The following is a 19,074-nucleotide window of genomic DNA, read 5'->3' as shown; positions in this document are numbered from 1 at the left end:
GAATAAAATCCTAAAGGAGGCTGAGAGAGAGCCATGCAGATACCTCAGGGAAGAGAGGTCTAGGCAGAGGCAACAGCAGGTGCAAAGGTCCTGAGGTGGGATGGTACCTATTGAATTTGAGAAAGGGGGCAGATCTTCACATCACACACCCTTGTCCAGATCCTTCATCCAACTTCCTTCAGCCGGCTGGGGACACAGCCCTTGAGCTGGCCACTAGAGGCCACTCTCTCTGCGGTTTCCAGGGTCACTACACACACTCTGCCTGTGAGGTCACGATTGGCTTTCGCTGAGCCCTAACTGTGCCTCAAATGCCATGCTAAGCGCTTTAGAGAGATGAACTCAGCTGTTCCAAACGTTCCTCTGAGTTAGACGCATTGAAAACATTTATTGCAGTTTTATTGAGTATAAGTAACATACAACAAACCATACACTTTTAACGTGCACAATCCGTTGAGCTGGAAGCAATCACCATAATCAAGATATTAATACTAAACAAATCCTAGTTCTTTTTTTTTAATCCCTTCCTCCCACGTCTCCGCACCCAACCCCCAGGCAACCACTATAGATGAGATTGCATTTTCTAGAGTTTAAATAGAACCATAGAGTACATACTTTCTAAATTTTTGGTCTGGCTTCTTTCCCTCAGTAAAATTAGGAAGATTCATTGTGTTGTATTTTCGAGTCCCTTTTTGCTCCTGGGGAAACTGAAGCACGTAGAGATGTGGCTTGAAGGGGGATTTTGGGTGAGTGGGTGTCATGCACAGATTAGGCCCCCGGGGAAGGCGGGTCCTGGGTGCGCAGCTCTCCGAGGGGCGCTCTGATCCCTCGGGGGATGCAGGCAGGTGCAAACGGCATAAGTGGCCCCGCCTCGCGGGCGGAGGGTAGTCAGTCCCTCAGCACCTGGAGGGGGCGGGGCCGGGGCAGGGCAGGGGCGGGGTCGAAACCGGGGGCGGGGCGGTACCGGGGCGGGGCATCCCGGCTCTGGGGCCTCCGATAAGTACCTGCAGGGGCTCGGTCGCGCCTGGGCGCCGCGATAAGGCGGGCGGCGGTGAGGGTCGCGTGGCGCTGCCGGGAGGCTCCGCGTCAGGAGGACTCAGCGCCGCCACCCGGGACCGGGACCGGGGCCGGGGCCCCAGGCTGGGGGCCGGCCAGGGCGGGGCGTCCGGCCGTGTCACGCCCGCCTCCCTCCCGGGGCCAGGGCCGCTAAAATGGCGGCGGCGGCGGCGATAGCGTCCCGCACCGGGCCCCGGGGCCTGGTCGCCGCGCCGGGGCCCCACTAGCACTTTCCTGGGCGTCCGCGTCCCGGCCGCGTTCTGGCCTCTGGGGCGCTCGCACGCGGCCCCCGGGGCCCTCGGTCCGCCCTCCCCGCGCGCCCATGAACTCCGTGTCGCCGGCCGCCGCTCAGTACCGGAGCGGGAGTCCGGAGGACGCGCGCCGCCCGGAGGGCCGCAGGCCGCGGGGACCCCGAACCCCGGACCCCAACGGCCTGGGGCCCTCCGGAGCTAGCGGCCCCGCTCTTGCATCGCCCGGGACCGGCCCCGGAGAGCCGGACGAAGTGGACAAGTTTAAGGCGAAGTTTCTGACCGCTTGGAACAACGTCAAGTACGGTGAGGAGGGGGCGGGGCCGAGCGTTCAGGCGGGCAGGGCTAGGAGGTGGGTGGGAGTCAAGGAGAGCCAGGACCCTGCCGTTGCCAAGTATTCCACCCTTTGTTCCCCTCCTGTGAGTCACCTGTGGGTCGTCTCCCGCCCTTCCCAGCCCAGGGCGGGCCGCTGGCTGGCAGGTCCAAAGGGGAATGTGTTTTCAAGTCTCAGCCGACACCTCAGTGTGACCTAGGAAACGGGTTTTTTTGTTTCCCTGTGCCTCCATTTTCCTCCTCTGTAAAATGGGTACAACAATCAGACCTGCTTTGATTCATCCTGAAATTAATTGCAGACATGCATGTGGCTTCTCAGGTGCCGCAGTTGGTAAAGAATCTGCCTGCCAATGCAGGAGACTCAAGGGACATTGGTTCCCTTCCTCGGTGGGGAAGATCCCCTGGAGGAGGAAACAGGCAATCCACTTCCATGTTCTTGCCTGGAGAATCCCATGGACAGAGGAGCCTGGCGGGTTACAGTCCATGGGGGTGGTATAGTGTTGTACATGACTGAGCATGCATAGGAAACACATGTGGCTGTTACTAGGGGCCCCGCCTCCATCTGAGAGGAATGTAGCAGATTCCCCAAGAGCCTACCCTGACATAAGAAAAACGAGAGTCCCCGTCTCACACACGGAGGCACGTAAGCGCTGTTGCTGTCCTGTTAGGGTGCGTGTCTGCCAAGCAAGTGCTTCATCTTGCTGGGGGCTGCCCTATGTCTCCCCAGGCTGGGCAGTCAAAAGCCGGACCAGCTTTAGCAAGATCTCCAGTGTCCATCTCTGTGGTCGCCGCTACCGCTTCGAGGGCGAGGGTGAGCTGGTGGCCCCTGACTAGGGTTGGAGGAAGCCCCAAAGGGGTGTTTCTGGTGGTAGCTAACAAGCCTGCTCTTGCAGGTGACATACAGCGTTTCCAGCGGGACTTTGTATCCCGCCTATGGCTCACATACCGCCGGGACTTCCCACCCCTCGCAGGAGGCACCCTGACCTCAGACTGTGGCTGGGGGTGCATGTTACGAAGCGGGCAGATGATGCTGGCTCAGGGCCTTCTGCTTCATCTCCTGCCCAGAGGTGAGCGGTGGTGGAGGGGGAAGGGCTCAGTAGGAGTATAGCGCCAACCCCAGATCAGCAGTGTTAGAATGGTTTGTAAACCAAGAATTTCAAGTCCTGTTAGAATTGTGTGTAAAGTTACAGTTTGGGGGTGGAGTGAGAGTTGTTTGTAAAATAAGTTTAAGGGGGCTTCTCTGGTGGCTTAGGGGACGGTAAAGAATCCACCTGCAATGTGGGAGATGTGGGTTCGATCCTGGATTGGGAAGATCCCCTGGAGAAGGGAATGGCTACGCACTCCAGTATTCTTGCCTGGAGAATTCTGTGGACAGAGGAGCCTGGCAGACCCCAGTCCATGGGGTCGCAAACAGCTGGAGATGACTGAGCGACTTTCACTCACTCCTGGTGGCCCAGCAGTTAAGACTCTGTGCTTCCATTGCACGGGGCTAGGTTCAATCCCTGGTCAGGGAACTAAGCTCCCACATGGCATCAGTGCAGCCAAAATGTAAAAACTAATAGTAAGTTTAAGGAATGTGAACAGTGTAGTTAAACACGAGGTTTCTAATGGAGCATTAGTGTTGTGTGTGAATCATGGGAACTGCCCCACCCCCACCCCATCACCATTTGACTCTTTGCTGCATCCCTACCAGACTGGACGTGGTCCCAGGGCGCAGGCCTGGGCCCCGCTGAGCCGCCGGGGTTGGGCTCTCCCAGTCGGTGCCGGGGGCCTGCCCGGCGGCTGCCTCCGCACTGGGCCCAGGCCCCTGAGCTGGAGCAGGAGCGCCGGCACCGGCAGATTGTGTCCTGGTTTGCTGACCACCCCCGGGCCCCCTTTGGCCTACACCGGCTGGTGGAGCTGGGGCAGGGCTCAGGCAAGAAGGCAGGCGACTGGTATGGGCCGTCACTGGTGGCACACATACTCAGGTGAGGGCCGCGGCAGGGGGCGCGGGAGCCCCTGGGTGCCCCCCGGGGAACTCAGGCCTTTCCTCCCATCCCCAGGAAAGCGGTGGAGAGCTGCTCAGAGGTCACCCGCCTGGTGGTGTACGTCTCTCAGGACTGCACAGGTAAGGGACTGGGAGCCGAGGTTATGGGGTTCTCACCCTGAGCCAGTCGCTGCCTCAGCTGCCTCTTAGGACCCACTTTCCTCAGGGGCTGAAACAAGTCCTGCAGCAGAGGGACCCTTGGAAAGGACTGGAGGCCCACACTGGGCGGTGGGGGCGCTGCTCAGGATCCCTTCATTCTCTCTAGAATCAGGAGAGGAGACTTCAGGGGCGTCTCTGAGTAATAGAATAAAGGACAGAGGAATTCCTCTCTTGGGTCCAACTCACTCTTTTTTAAAGAACTAATGATTATTTATTTGTGGCTGCACTGGGTCATCGTTGCTGCGGGCGGGCAGGCTTTTCTCTAGCTGTGGGGAGCAGGGCCTACTCTCTTTTACTCTAGTTGTGGTGCATGGGCTTCCCATTGCTGTGGCTTCTCTTGTTGCAGAGCACAGGCTCAAGGCACTCAAGAGTCCATAGTTGTGGCACATGGGCTTAGTTACCCCTCGGCATGTGGAATCTGCCTAGGCCAGGGATCAGACCCGTGTCCCCTGCATTGGCAGGCAGATTCTTAACCACAGGACTGCCAGGGAAGTCCCCCACTCACTTTTACTTTGTAAACAGTGCTAACGCATACAAAAGTCAGGTCTCCTCTGCCTCACAGGGTTTTCATGAGGATTAAGTGAGTCAGTGATAAACATAACTCTTAGGGGCTTCCCTGGTGGCTCAGTGTGCTAAAGAACCCACCTGCCAATGCAGGAGAGATGGGTTTGATCCCTGATCCAGGAAGATCCCACATGCCACAGAGCAGCTAAGCCCATGAGTCACAACTACTGACCTGTGCTCAACAACTGTAACTATTGAGCCTAAGGGTCACAGCTACTGAAGCCCTCACTCTAGAGCCCGTGCTCCACAACAGGAGAAGCCACTGGCAATGAGAAACCGGTGCACACAACTAGAGAGTAGCCCCTGCTCTCTGCAGGGAGAGAAAAGCCAGAGCAGCAATGAAGACCCATTACAACCAAAAATGAATAAAAATTTTAAATTAAAAAAAAGTAACTTTTAGAACAGAGCTTCTCATATAGTAAGTATTCTCTAAATATTAGCTCTCACTGTTATTGAGTGAGTGAAAGTCGCTCAGTTGTGTCTGACTCTTTGTGACCCCATGGACTATACAGTCCATGGAATTCTCTACGCCAGAATACTGGAGTGGGTACCATTTCCCTTCTCCAGGGGATCTTCCCAACCCAGGGATTGAATCTAGATCTCCTGCATTGCAGGCGGATTCTTTACCAGCTGAGCCACAAGGGAAGCCTAAGAATACTGGAGTGGGTAGCCTATCCCATCTCCAGCGGATCTTCCCAACTCAGGAATCGAACTGGGTTCTCCTCCATTGCAGGTGGATTATTTACCAACTGAGCAATCAGGGAAATCCCCCTCATTGTTATTATGCCCTCCCAATCAGTTTAGAAGGGAGCTTTTGTGGATTGATATCAAGGAATCTACAGATCCTATACATTTTAATGAAAGAATATAGATGTTTGGGGGCAAGGTGTAATTTTTCACAGAGAGCCTCTTAGTCTGTTAGGGCTGGTATAACGAAAATACCATAGGCCAGGGAATTCCCTTCCCTGGTGGTCCAGTGGTTAGGTGCGTTCAGTGCTGGGACCTGGTTTTGATCCCTGGTTAGGGAACTCTGATCCCACAAGCTACACAGCATAGCCAACAAAACAAAACAAGCACCCGCAGGCTGGGTGGCTTGTAAACAAGGTGTTTATTTGTTATAATTCTGGAGGCTGGGAAGTCCAGGATCAAGGCACTGGCTGTTTGGGTGTCTGTTGGGGGCCTACTTCCTGGTTTGTTTCTCTGTATCTTCAGGCAGCAAAATGGGCAAGCTTGCTCGCTGGGGTCCCTTTTACTGGGGCAGTCATGATCTCATCACCTCCCACTTCCTCATTCCATCACTTCTTGGGGGTTAGAATTTCAACATATGAAATGAGGGAGGGGGGCTGTGGGGGACAGTGCTTCCCAGGTGGCGCTAGTGGTAAAGAACCTGCCTGCCAGTGCAGGAGATGTAAGAGACTCGGGTTCCATCCCTGCGTCAGGAAGATCCCCTGGAGGAGGGCATGGCAACCCACCCCAGCATTCTTGCCTGGAGAATCCCTTGGACAGAGAAGCCTAGCGGGCTGCAGTCCATGGGTTCTCACGGAGTTAGACACAACTGAAGCATTCAGACCATTGCAGCCCCTGTCTCCAGGAAAGATTAAATGTACTTTTCTGGGAGTCAGGAGGGGGTTACATAGGCATGAGGGAGACGACAGGAAAGCAGAGACCAGTGGATGGAACTTGAGGAGGGACATACAGGGATATCCAACTGACTGACGAGCTGCTTGGTGCTCCCATCTCCATCTCGGCAAACCAGGTGCTGAGGAGGGGAAGACTAGTCAGGACCGGGCTTGGGCAGGCACTGTGGGCTGTGGGGAAAGCTCTTCACCTCCCTCCTGGCTCTACACTTTTTGTCATAATCTCAGGACCTCAGTTGCCCTCTCTGTGAAATGGAGGTGTCCATACCTGCCTGGCGTGCCTGGGATTGTCTGAGGGAGTTTGGGGCAGAGGGTGAGGAATGCTGGAAAGCTTTTCTGCCAGCAATAGGAGTGTCATCCAGGGAGGTTGCTCAGGCGAGGTTGGGCCCCAAGGATGGAGGGTCATACAATGAGACTTGAAAGGCGGGTGAGAATGTGACCTGCTGCCCTGTTCTTGCAGTATACAAGGCGGACGTGGCACGGCTGGTGGCTCGGCCAGACCCCACGGCTGAATGGAAGTCCGTGGTCATCCTGGTACCAGTGCGGCTTGGTGGAGAAACTCTCAACCCCGTGTACGTGCCCTGCGTGAAGGTAGGTTCTGCCAGGCTCCCCCGTGCCTCCCCGCACCGCCCCCCTCACTGGAGCCCTGCAGACATTTTCAGCTTGGGTTAGGGGTTTATGCTTCCTTTGTCTCTTCATTGGATTATCCAGTACTTATGAAGCAACTATTATGTGCCAAAAACCCTCGCAGCTGCTGAGGCCTCAGAGGTGAACAGGCAACAGTTCATGCCCTCTGGGAACTGACATTCTAGTGGGGGAGTGACAGGCAGTAGGTGTGGAACCACATCAGCAGCTGTGGCATTGCAACTCGTACTCTAACGGAACCAAAACTAACGTGGTGAAGGGCAGGTGGGGGTGGCTGCCTGGCCTCGGAAAGCCCCTCTCTGGCCAGAAGCAAATGAGAAGCCAGGGGAATAGTAGTCCAGGCAAAAGGAACAGCAAGGCTGCAAAGACCCTGGTGTGTTTACACTCAGAACAAAGGCCAGCAATCTCCCCACAGCCCACAAGGCCCTCTACCATCTGCCCACACGCTGCACCTCACTTCACTCTGCCCCAGCCACACAGGCCTCTTTTCTGTTCTCAGAAAACACCTGCCTCAGGGCCTTTGCACTTGCCATTCCCACCACTTGGAGTGCTCTTTCCCAAAATGATTTCTGAATTCCCTTAACTGTTTGCTGAAACATCATCTGTCAGTGAGGTCTTTCCTGACTCCCCCTGCTTAACACTGCAAAGCCTTCTTCCCTCCTTTTATTCTTCTCCAGAGAGCTACCACCTTCTGACGCATGACAGAACTTATTCCTCTTGTTCTTCATTCTCCCACACTAGAACATAGGCTCCATGGGGACATGGTTTTGTCTATCTTGGTCACTGCCACCCCCCAGAGCCCTGGCTTGGGTTTGCACACATTGGGCCTTTGTCTTTTTTTTTTTTTTATGATTATATTTATCTATTTTTGGCTGTGCTGGGTCTTTGTTGCTGAACAGGTTTCTCTCTAGTTGCGGCGAGCCAGGGCTATTTTTTGTTGAGGGTGCAGGTTTGTTATTGCAATGGCTTCTCGTTGGGGAGCACAGGCTCTAGGGCACGGGCTTCAGCAGTTGCAGCTCCCAGGCTCTAGAGCACAGGCTCAGTAGTTGTGGTGTATGGGCTTAGTTGCTCCTTGGCGGCTGGGGGGTGGGGGGGGGGTCTTCCCCCAGCAGGGATCCAACCCATGTCTCCTGCACTGGCAGGCGGGCTCTTTACCACTGAGCCACCAGGGAAGAAGCCCTGGGGTTTTGCGAGGCATTTGGGTGCCTGACAGCACCTGCCCTGGGCCGTCACTCCGTCCCCTTTCCTTCCCGCAGGAGCTCCTTCGTTCAGAGCTGTGCCTGGGCATTATGGGGGGCAAGCCCCGCCACTCGCTGTACTTCATCGGCTACCAGGGTAGGCCCACACGATGCTGTTCCATCGCAACCCCTACCCCCCTTTCCGCTGCCACCCCCCCCTCACACGTCCTCCCTGCAGATGACTTCCTGCTCTACCTGGACCCACACTACTGCCAGCCCACCGTGGATGTCAGCCAGGCCGACTTCCCCCTGGAGGTGAGAGAGCTGGGATCCCCAGGGTGGGGTTGGAGGTGTGTGCAGGGAACCCGCTGAGCCCCCTCGTCTGTCCACCCCAGTCCTTCCACTGCACCTCACCCCGCAAGATGGCCTTTGCCAAGATGGACCCGAGCTGTACCGTGGGCTTCTATGCTGGAGACAGAAAGGAGTTTGAGACACTCTGCTCAGAGCTGACCAGGGTGAGCTGGGTGTGCTGGGAGGTGGGGGGTCAAGGGGAGGTCTACAGCAGAAGAGGAACAGAGGCCATGAGGCCAGCAGACCTGGCCATGTTGTCAGGATTATTATCCTGCAGGAGCCCTACAGAGTTTTTCAGTTTGGGTTAGGTCTGATTAGAAAGCCCAGCTGATTAGAGCAAAAAGCTTCATGAAATGAAAAATTTAAGGGAACAGCTGGTCCCCAGAGGCTGAAGTGGCAGGACCTGCCTTGTCCTTTGGTTCTGTTCTATCAGGGATTTACCCTTACGGTGGCAAGAATGACCACCAACTTCTCTTGGTGTGCACACCAGTCATGTCTGACTCTTTGCAACCCTGTGGACTGTAGCCCACCAGGCTCCTCTGTGTATGGTATTTCCCAGGCAGGAATACTGGAGAGGATTGCAATTTCCTTCTCCAGGGATCTTCCCAGCCCAGGGAACCTGGGATTCTTTATTGCTGAGCCACCAGGGGAGCTGCCCCCCACCCCACCCCCACTATCTAGTTCAGTGGAAAGAGCCCCATGTTCTTAGCAGGGAAGGAAAATCCCAGGGCTGTGGTTCATTGGTTGCACAAGGTCATATGCTCATTACTGAGCCAATCACTATAGCCACAGCATGGAAGGTGCTGATTGGCTGCTCTGCGTCACTGCGCTGGAGGGATGGGAGTTGAGTTCAGGAAGCACCTGATAAGTACGGCTGTTAATTGTATCCACTTGGATAATTACCATGGCTTCGGGGACTGAGCTGCTCCCTCCCCTCGCACCAGGTCCTCAGCTCCTCCTCAGCCACAGAACGATACCCCATGTTCACCCTGGTCGAGGGCCACGCTCAGGACCACAGCCTGGATGACCTCTGCTCCCCGCCCTCCCAGCAGACACTACGGCTCCCTCGAAGTGGCCGGCTCCTCAAGGCTAAACGCCCAAGCTCTGAGGACTTTGTGTTTTTATAAAGGGAGGGGATAAGGGAGAAGACATGACCCTATTTATTTTTTAATTTATGTCATGTTAGGTGTGGGAGCTTGAACTCCCCCCTGACAAGTGCAGCTGAGAGAGACCAGTCCAGGAAGCCTCAGGGCTGGGGCTGTTCAGCCAGGAACAGAGCCCGCACACCTGCCTCCCACCAGCTGGGCCCTCCTCATGGGGCAGGGAGGGAGGCCCCCGGGCACCCACTCAGGGCCTGACTCCGTACTGTAGTTTGCACTGGACCGTCCATGCCCCTCCCTGGTCACAAAGCCCCCATCCTGCCAAGAACTGGTGAGAGGGAGGAGGGGCTGTGGCTGCTGGGGGGTAATAAAGCCGTTTGACTTGAGTGTGGCTATTGCTGGGCCCAGCATTTGAGTGTGTCTTGCGGGGAGGTTCCCTGAGTCATCTGGGGAAGCTTGTTGAGTAGGCCTCAGCTTCCACATCTCTAAGATGGGAAGACTCCCTGGCCTACAGGTAGATGTGAGGGTCGATAAGAAGGGGAAGGGGCCCCCGCAGGCTCCCTCGAGCTCAGTGGCTAGCCTTGGGCCCCTGCTGCTTCCTCCGCTGTCGGCCCAGCTGCCGGAAGTGCAGCCGTTTGGGGTTGAGGCCAAAGGCCTGCAGTCTCTGACGGCTGAACTCATGTCCCCCAAGTGTCACTGTGGGGCCCAGGAGACGTGCCTTCTTGCCCCTCTTCCGCCTCTGGGGGCCCAGCTTCTCCGTGAGTGTCAAAGGGTCTGCCTCTTCCTCTGCTGGGGTGCTCTCAGGCCGGGACCGCTTGCCACAGGCCCCATCAAGTGCCACCAGCTGTCCTGATGAGCCAGCTCTGTCTCTCTGTGGCTTCCCTGTGGCTTCCGTGGGCATCTCTGCCCTGGAGGAAGAAAAGTCATGGATCAGCCCAGGCAGGTCACAATTTTTAGAGGCCCGTTTTTACAGATGAGAAAAGCAGCAGCTCAGAGAAGTGGCCAGAACAATTTGGGGGCCTGCCTGCACTCAAACATGGGTCTGATACCACACTGGGATTTTTCTACTCTGAAGCTAGAGTGGGAAATTGATGGATGCTCTTGATCACTGAGCCTGTGCCTACACTAAGCTCTTCACACAGACTAACTCATTTTAGCTTTATGTCAACTCTGTGAGCACTCCTGATTTATTGATCAGGAAATAACAGGCACAGTAACAGTAACAAGAGCTAACAACTAACCAGCATTTATTGTTTTAAGCACTTTACATGAATTGATTTACTTAATCTTCAAAAGAAAAAGAAAAACCCAGCAACAAGTGAGCCATCTGTATCTCCATTTTGCAAATGAGGAAACAGGCCCAGAGAGGGAAAATGACTTGCCCAACGTCATACAGCTATGGCCCAGCCAAGACCTGATGCCCGGGTATTGGAAAGGAAACCCTACCCCCAAGGTCATGTGACAAACAGCTGACAAAGCATGACTCAAACCCTGGGCCTGACAGGGCTCCGAAGCCCACCCCTCCACCAGCCATACTCACTCCTCTGGGCAGAGTGACTTGAAGATCTGCCGTTTTTTCCATACGTTCTGGGCCTTCTGGCTGTATGCCCTCTTGTCCTGCAGTTCCTCCTGCTCCGACCTGCGGTCCCCCAGTGGACATGTTTGTTGCTGGGTGGCCTGGATGGGGCCCATGCTTGCCTGCCAGCCTGCTTGCCCCTCCTCCCGGGGTACCTGGCCCAGCCCCACCCCATCACCTGTACATGCAGGTCTTCTTCAGGGAGCACCACCGATTCAGCTCCTTGTCGTCGGCAGCGAGGATCTGTAAGGGAAGGGCGGGTGGGGTCCTGCTGGTGAGCCCCGGGGGCCCCTGACTCTCAGCCTTAGTCACCTCATGGGTCAAAGCAAAGTAATGCTAGTTCCACCAAGCAGCAGTGTCATGATGGTGAGAACTGATTTCTGCAAAGGCCAATGGAGGTTTTTTTGTTGGGGGCATCAGATGGGGAAACTCAGAAAAGGGGATCCTTACCCTAAGTCACATGGCCAGGAAATGGCTAATGTCAGATTTACAATCTGGGCCCTGACGGGTACACTGGTCCCAGCAGACTCAAACCAGGGGAGGGGTCTGCATGCCAATGACCAGCTTTGCTAATGAGACCCAGGTTCCCAACCTTAAGACCTTAAGTCTCCTCACTTATGAGTTGGGCAGCCCCCACCAGAACCTACTGGAAGGTTGTAAGGATGATGAAGTGAATACAGATGGTATAAGCTCAATTATCATGGCTATTTTTACTGTCAAGCATCCACAGCCATCATGGCTAGGGCACAGTGACATTCAAAGCACATTTGTTTCACAGCCACAGTCATAAGGTGGGGCTGTTATAAGGCCCATTTTACAGATGGGGAAACCAAGTTACAGAGCCTTAAGTCATACGTCCAAGGTTATACAGCTGGTGAGTGGCCCAGTCAAGATTTCAATTGGTGCCAAGTCTTAATGGCCACGCTGCTACCAATATACAGAATTAAAACTGATATTTACAGGGGCTTCCTGTGGACAGAGCACTGTTTGAGCCCCCGCCTCACAGAAAACCTTTGTGGCAGGCAATATTACTAGTATTATTATTAGCACTCTTGGTCCTGTTGTTTTGGAGATAAAGAAATAAATAGGCTGTGTCACAGCATGGCCAGTTCTGGGCATCCCCGCTTGCTTCTGGGGTACCCCAGGGTCCCACCTCCTCAGTGCTAAGTCCAAAGTCACAGGGCACCACCGTGCGGTACTTGAAGCGACAGGGCAGATCATCAATGATATCCTCGTAGTCCAGACGGTAATACTCGTCCAGGTACTCCTCGAATGTCTTGTCCCCTGAGTGGGGACAGAGCCAGGCTGTCGGGGTGTGCTGGGCCCCAGGGAGCCCCTGCCCACCCACCGGCACCCGCCTGGGCCTCACCGGGGTCAAACACAGGCTTCTCCTGTCCCACAGCCGCAGCGAAGGGTGACTTCCGCTTCTTCTTGCCCAACGAAGGGGCCTCTCGCTGCTGCTTCCGGGGCTGGCTGGGGTCATAGTCTGCGTCCATCTGCCAGGACACACAGGTCAGGCCTGCTGGGGGACCCCCTGAGGTGCCCCCCGCAGGTTCCCATGCCCAGGGCACCTACATTGAAGTCGGGGTCCTCGCAGTGAGGCTCCTGTTGGCTCCAAGCTCCACCTTGCTCCGGCCCAGCCCACATGTCCCAGTTCCAGTCGTCTGGTTCGGGCCAGACAGGCAGGGGGTGAATAAGGGATCGGTGGGCCAAGCACCCCCACCCCCAGCCCGGTACCCCAAGTGACCTCACCTTCCAGCCCTTCTTCTTCCTCAAACTGTGGCTTCTCCTCCTCCATGGCGCCATAGTACTCGTCCCCGAAGCACTTCTACATGGTCAGGGCCGGGAGGGTCAGCAGGGCCCGTTCCCTGCCAGACACTGGTGCTCCCGCACCTTCTGTGGCTTCCCGGCCACCGCCCCCCAGGACCCAGCTCCTGATGTGGGGAGAACCCTGTGTGTCTAGGTCCCTCCACCCCCACTTCTTAGCTCATCTTGCCCCACTGACCCTCCCGCTCTCTGCCCCCCCCCCCCCGTTCCACTGGCTAGCAAAGGCAAATATTGCTAACTGTGCCACTTATAAACATCTACTACATGCCCAACACTGGGCTGTGTCTCACTGCATTCTCACAAGCACCCCAGAAGACAGAAACTACTAACAAACACAGAACCTGAAGCTCAGGATTAAGAAGCTCCTAGAAAGCGAAAGTTTAACTTCAACTACCCTTCCATGAACCCCCAGGCTGAGTCTGGGTCCACTTTTTGGTGCCCGGAGTCCCCACTGCAGCTCCCATCCAGGCCTCACTGTCTGTTTCCATGGTCTGAACCCGCGTTCCCCTCCCAATACAACAATCAACACTAATGGCTCAGTAAATGGGTTTAAAGAAAATATAGCAGCCCACGGTTCCTTGAGCCTTTACCAAGCTAATTAGCATTTAGTATATCTCACAGCCCTGAGGTAAATGCTGCAGTTTGGACCCACTTTACAGACAAGAGACACAGGATTAGAGAGGTCAAGTCACTTCCCTGAGCCAGAAAGGGACTGCTCGCTCCAGAGCCACCCTCGGCTGCACCTGCATGAGCTGGTCGTGCCGGGCAGGGTCGAAGTCCTCCTCCAGGTCCTGCTCTTCAAAGCCCAGCGTCTCGTTGCCTGTGACCTGCCGCAGCCTCTCCAGCTTGGCCAGGATCTCCTTCCTCTTCAGGTTCTTCAGCTGCTTGAGTTCCTCCCGCTTCCTCGCTTTCTCCTGCAGGTGGCAGGTCAGAGGGTGTCAGCAACCCCCCCAACCCCTGCAGGATGCACGTCCCCCCAAAGGCCACCCTGAGAGTCACTCACCCTCTTCTTCCGCTCCCGTGTCTCCTCCCTCTTCTCCTTCCTGCGCTCGTCCTTTCGGCGCACAGAGGAGGCAATGCTCCGAGGGTAGGTCTTGACCTGTGGGCACCAGAGAGGATTCTGGGTTCCTTCCCTGGCCTGGGACCCTCCGGCCAGGGCCTCCTCAGCCCCCAGCCCCTGGCCCTGCCACCTACTGAGGCAGAGTCTGGCTCCTCAAAGCGGAAGTTGTACTTGAGCTCAAAGTCCTCCTGCTTCTTCAGAAACAGTTCACCCTCATCTGAGGAGTCGTCCACAGCCAGCTGGACTGGGGGACCGGGGACCCTGAGGGATGAGATGGGGTGGGGCTGAGGGGTCAGCAGAGCTCCTGCACACTTATGTACCAGCGTGTTCACACATTTAATCCTCACAAGAATGCTCTGCTAGGGAGCCACTGTTACCCCATTTTACCGATGGGGAAACCGAGGCATGGAAATCCAGGAGCAGGGTCCCCTGGCTCCAGAGCCCACACTCTGGGTCTCTTCCTCAAGAAAGGCTGATTCTGGGGACTTCCCTGGTGGTCCAGTGGTTAAGGCCTGCGCTTCGAGTGCAGGGGGCACGGTTCAACCCCTGATCAGGAAACTAAGATCCTACATACCGTGTGGTGCAATCCCCCCCACCAAAAAAAGGCTAACTCAGCTGCTGTTGTTCAAGCGCCAAGTTATGTCTGATTCTTTGCGACCTCATGGTCACAAAGCCAGGCTTCTCTGTCCTCCACTATCTCCTGGAGCTTGCTCAAACTCATGTCCATTGAGTTAGTGATGTCATTCAACCATCTCTTCCTCTGTCGTCCCCTTCTCCTCCTGCCTTCAATCTTTCCCACCATCAGGGTCTTTTCCAATGAGTCGGCTCTTCATATCAGGTGGGCAAAGTATTGGAGTTTCACCTTTTGCATCAGTCCTTCCAATGAATATTCAAGGTTGATTTCCTTTAGGATTGACTGCTTTGATCTTGCAGTTCAAGAGACTCTCAAGAGTCTTCTCCAGCACCCCAGGCGATCTTCCCGACCCCAGGATCGAACCCATGTGTCCTGCATTGGCAGGCGGATTCTTTATCACTGAACCACCAGGGAAGTCCCTAATTCTATTACCATCTGTGTGATAAAGTAAACACCCAGTGCCTTTTCCTTTCTGGCCAGTGCTGTCTCCAGGCCCCTGGAGGACGGGCGCTCACCTTTCCTCCTCTTCATCTTCCTCCTGCTCATCTCCCTCCTCCCCTTCTTCCTCATAGCGTTTGTTGAGGATGTAATCTCGCAGGAAGCGCTCCCCCTCGTCCAGCTCTGGGTTGTTCCAGAATTCCCTGAGGTGAGTCTAGGGGTGAAGGGTGCATGATAAGACCCAGGTCAGGGACTCAGGGTCAGCGAAGCAGGAGGGTGGGGGTGTGGATTGTGGGGAGCCAGTGGATGTAAGTGACTGCAACTTCACAGCCAGTCTATGAAGTAAGTGGGATAATCCCCATGTTATAGACGCTGAGGCCCAGAGATGTGGGGCCCCCATCCTCAAAGGATGTGCTCCTGGGGACTTCTCTGGGGGTCCAGTGGTTAAGACTCCATGCTTCCACTGTAGGGGGCACGGGTTTGATCCCTGGCTGGGGAACTTAAGATCCCAAAGGCCGCATGGTGCAGGGAAAAAAAGAAAAGGAACAGACTATGTGCTCCTGGCTGGCCACTCAAGGGTGAGTTTCCAGGAAAAGGCTGGATGGAGGCAGACCAGGAAGTTTAGGGGGTCAGTAACCAGGGATGGGAACTCACCAGTTCTTTCAGGGTGTCGGGGTTCTGAATCTCCTTCTGCCCCTTCAGCCACTCAATGTAGTCAGCATCCTCCTGGGCCTGAGGAATGGCCAGCGATGAGGATCTGCCGGACACTCCTGGTGCCCCCTCTCTGCCACCACCCCCCTGTCCCACTGGGACCCAGCACCCACCTTCTCCTCTTTGCTTTTAGCACGTTTCTGCAGCAATCCGGAGCCACCTTCCTCGGCGCTGTCTTCATCCTCACTGTCCTCCACAAACGCCCGGAAGCTGCCCAAGCAAGAAAACAAGCCTCAGGATGGGTGTGCTGGCTCTGCCCGCTGATCCAAAGATGAGCCCCATCTACTAATAAGCCCTGAGCTCCTCCTGACCAGCCCAGAGCGGTGCTGTGACATACAGCCCATGATCAACCCCATTACACAGATACAGAAACTGAGGCCCAGAGAACAGAAAATGACAGGCCCAAGGGAACACAAGTGCCCATTAAGTGGTCACATTAAGTGACAGAACTGTATTTGAACCTGGGCCCGCCAACCTCAGAGCCTCAACTCTTTTCCACTTGGCAGCTCAGCCGGCTCCAGGGCTCACCTTTCCTTCAGCTGTTTCTGTTCTTCCACATAACTTTTCGACGACATCTGCTGCAGAGAGAGTGACAGGGGCCTCAGACCCTGCCATGGGCCCCTTAGCCCCCCAACCCTCCCACCCAGCCTCCATCCCACACACCTGGAGTCTCTGATCGGAGGTTTCCCCATCTGAATTCTCCTCATCGACATATTTGCTGGGCAAGGAAGGATGAAGGTTTCAGAACAGACTCCCCCTGGCCTGTCACCGTGGGGTAGGGGGCTCTTAAGAGCAATAGCTGGGGCCTCCCTGGTGGCTCAGTGGTAAAGAATCCGCCTCCCAATGCAGGAGACACAGGTTCAATCCCTGATCCAAGAAGATCCCACATGCCTTGGAGCAACTGAGCCCTTAGGCCATAATCATTGAGCACGTGCTCTGGAGCCTGGGAACAACTACTGAAGCCCAGATGCCCTAGAGCCTGTGCTCCACAACAAGAGAAGCCACCGCAGTAAGCCCACACACCACAACTAGAGAGTAGCTCCTGCTTGCCGCAACTAAAGCAAAGCCCTCGCAGCAATGAAGACCCAACACAGCCAAAAATAAATAACAATTATTAAAAGAGACAAAAATTCAAAAACAGAGCACCCGCTGGGGGATGGGGGCGGTGGGATGCAGGCAGGTCACCAAGCCTCCTGCTCTCTGAGGTTCTCCCAACTCTGGTGGGTCATTGGCTTCTTCCCACCCCCACCCCTAAGTCCCCCATGTGTCCACCTGCCCTGGGAAGGTGGAAGCAGAGGAGTTAGGCTGTCTCCTCACCCTCCTTTCTCCAGGATAACCTTCCTCTCGTAGTCCTTCAGGTACATGGGTTGCACCTTCTTTCGCTTCTCAGCTGCCGGCTCCTCTTCGCTGTCTGAGGACGATGCTGCGGGGCCACCACAAGACACCTGTCATCACCCACACCCACAACCCCCTTCCTCCCCCAGGCAGAGACTAACTGTGCTGGGCCAGAGTCAGATGGAGGTTTCAAATCCCCTAGCCACCAGTTCCCAGCTATCAAATAGGCATCACACTTGCTACTACCTGGTAATAGCTGGTGGTGATCACTCAGTGAGTAATTCACACTCAGAACAGTGCCAGACACACAGCCATTATTAGTAACAACGGGTCATAACTCTGGACACTCTTAATCAGTTTTTTTTTTTTCTTTTGGCTGTGCTGCATGGCCTGTGGGATCTTAGTTGCCCCACCAGGGATGGAAGTGCAGTCTTAACCTCTGGACGACCAAGGAAGTCCCTCTGCTAATCAGTGCTGACTTGTAGGTGAAAAAAAAGTGAAAGTGTTAGTTGCTCAGTTGTGTCCGACTCTTTGCACCCTATGGACTGTAGCTTGCCAGACTCCTCTGTCCATGGGATTTCCCAGGCAATAATACTGGAGTAGGTAGCCATTCCCTTCTCCAGGGGATCTTCCTGACCCAAGGATTGAACCCAGGTCTTCTGTATTGCAGGCAGCCTCTTGACTGTCTGAGCCACCATGGAAAGATTCATTAAATAGCCACAACAGCTTCTAAGACAATGAGGACCCAGGATCCCATGAGAAGCAGCCCCAGACCTGTTTGCTGATAGAAGGTGGCATCTTTCTGATAAATGCAGGGATCCTTCTTTTTCAACAAGGAGAGAGTCCTGTAAAAGTCACGCTCTTGCTGAGGGTCAAATTCCTAGAGCAGAAAAAGGGGGTGGGGACAGATTTCAGAAGGGTGCTGTGATGGGGGCAGTAAGCCACAGGGGCAGGAGGGCTGAGACAGTGTGGGAATTAGGGTTGTAGGGAGGGGTACAGGTTAGAAGATGGGAGAATCCAGCTGGGTAGAGGAAGGTGGGGGGAGGGCTGGAGGGCTGGATCTCAGTGGGAGGGAGGGTCAAATGGGTGGGAGAGGGGACCCCGTCGGGGTGGACCACAGACGAGTAGAGAATAGGAAGCAAAAAAAGGCAGCAGGCAAGGGGGTGGTGGTACTTCCTGGAATCAATACCGGATGAATGATACAGGGGCAGGTGGCAGCGAAGGCATATGAAAAACAGAGAGGAAGGGATGGATGGCTCAGTGAGTCTGGGAAGATCAGGACTGGTGTGGGGAAAAGCTAGGTGCTCCACATGGCAGAGGGATGCCCCATTTTGGAAACAGAGGCAGACACGGAGAAATGGTTAGACTGTCAGGGATTGAAGGCGCAATGGGGTTGGAGGTTAGCTGCCCCTTGTAAGTCCGGGCCAGGATAAGACACGGCCCTTGGACACCTCCCGCAACTCCGGGACGGAGGCGGAGAAGCTCACCACGTGCTCGTCGCTGGAATCAGACTCGGAGCTGGAGTCGCTGCCGCTGTGCCGGTCTCCGTAGCGATCTTTCACTGTGGGACAAAGATGCGAGCCCCCCACCCAGGTGAGCCTGGGGGACCAGATCAAGCCCCACCTGCAGACCGCCCGACACGCGCCGGCCCCCCACACGCATGCGTCCCGCACTCACGCCGCTGCAGCTCCTCTCGCTCACGGTAGCGGCCGTACCTCGCCGCGAACGCCGCGTTCACCCGCAGGGGCGACGACCCGCGCGGCTCCGGCATGGCTGCTCTCCGGCCCACTGCGCACGCGTCAGGAAAGCACCGCCTCCCTGGAGGCGGGGCTACGCACCGTTTACTTTAAATAGGGGCGGAGCCTCCTGGGCCGCACAGAACCTTGCCCCGGGCCCTTCCGGGATCCCTGGCCCTGGGACCGCAGTCCCCGCCCACGAGCCACGCCTCTGCGGGGAAGGCTGCAGCCACCGCCCATCCCACTCCCCCACCCTCGGGGCTCCCGGCACCCAGCTGACATCTGGGGGCCCTTTCTCCACTCGCGGTTTCCTGCCTCCCTTCCGTTCCGACAGCGTAAACCGCTGCCCCACCCAGCTCACTCACCCCTGGCGCCCTGGGAATTACCACTGTCTCCCCTCCTCCAAAGCATCCACGATCCTCGACCCCCAGGGCCCATCCCCACAAACATCCTGGATACGCGA

General features: G+C 55.8%; 2 protein-coding genes across 4 annotated transcripts; one reads left to right on the top strand and one right to left on the bottom strand.

Moving 5' to 3' along the window:
• Positions 1-1,067: 1,067 nt before the first annotated feature.
• Positions 1,068-9,680, top strand: ATG4D (autophagy related 4D cysteine peptidase). Of its 2 annotated transcripts, XM_040240716.1 has the most exons (10): positions 1,080-1,607; positions 2,362-2,445; positions 2,528-2,701; positions 3,328-3,601; positions 3,677-3,741; positions 6,481-6,611; positions 7,922-8,000; positions 8,082-8,158; positions 8,239-8,358; positions 9,139-9,680. In XM_040240716.1, the coding sequence occupies exons 1-10, from the start codon at positions 1,376-1,378 to the stop codon at positions 9,319-9,321; spliced, it is 1,419 nt and encodes a 472-aa protein (XP_040096650.1). In that variant the 5' UTR covers positions 1,080-1,375; the 3' UTR covers positions 9,322-9,680. The 2 variants fall into 2 exon arrangements, with proteins under 2 accessions (XP_040096649.1, XP_040096650.1); XM_040240715.1 differs by having other exon boundaries at positions 1,068-1,607; positions 7,922-8,158.
• Positions 9,331-18,689, bottom strand: KRI1 (KRI1 homolog). 2 transcript variants are annotated; one of them, XM_040240712.1, is made up of 19 exons: positions 18,553-18,689; positions 18,363-18,436; positions 17,650-17,755; positions 16,858-16,963; positions 16,204-16,258; positions 16,069-16,118; positions 15,654-15,750; positions 15,484-15,561; positions 14,907-15,043; positions 13,892-14,018; positions 13,701-13,796; positions 13,441-13,611; positions 12,623-12,698; positions 12,446-12,534; positions 12,240-12,366; positions 12,024-12,154; positions 11,049-11,113; positions 10,835-10,933; positions 9,331-10,202 (listed from the first exon to the last, which is right to left on the bottom strand). In XM_040240712.1, exons 1-19 carry the CDS (start codon positions 18,644-18,646, stop codon positions 9,863-9,865), a joined length of 2,118 nt encoding a protein of 705 aa, XP_040096646.1. In that variant the 5' UTR covers positions 18,647-18,689; the 3' UTR covers positions 9,331-9,862. The 2 variants fall into 2 exon arrangements, with proteins under 2 accessions (XP_040096646.1, XP_040096648.1); XM_040240714.1 differs by having other exon boundaries at positions 16,069-16,115.
• Between the last annotated feature and the right edge of the window lie 385 nt (positions 18,690-19,074).

The sequence above is a fragment of the Oryx dammah genome, unplaced genomic scaffold, assembly GCF_014754425.2.
Source record: "Oryx dammah isolate SB20612 unplaced genomic scaffold, SCBI_Odam_1.1 HiC_scaffold_5, whole genome shotgun sequence".
NCBI classification, from domain to species: Eukaryota; Metazoa; Chordata; class Mammalia; order Artiodactyla; family Bovidae; genus Oryx; species Oryx dammah.
Note: the sequence above shows the minus strand (reverse complement) of the source record. Positions and strands in the feature narration are given on the sequence as shown.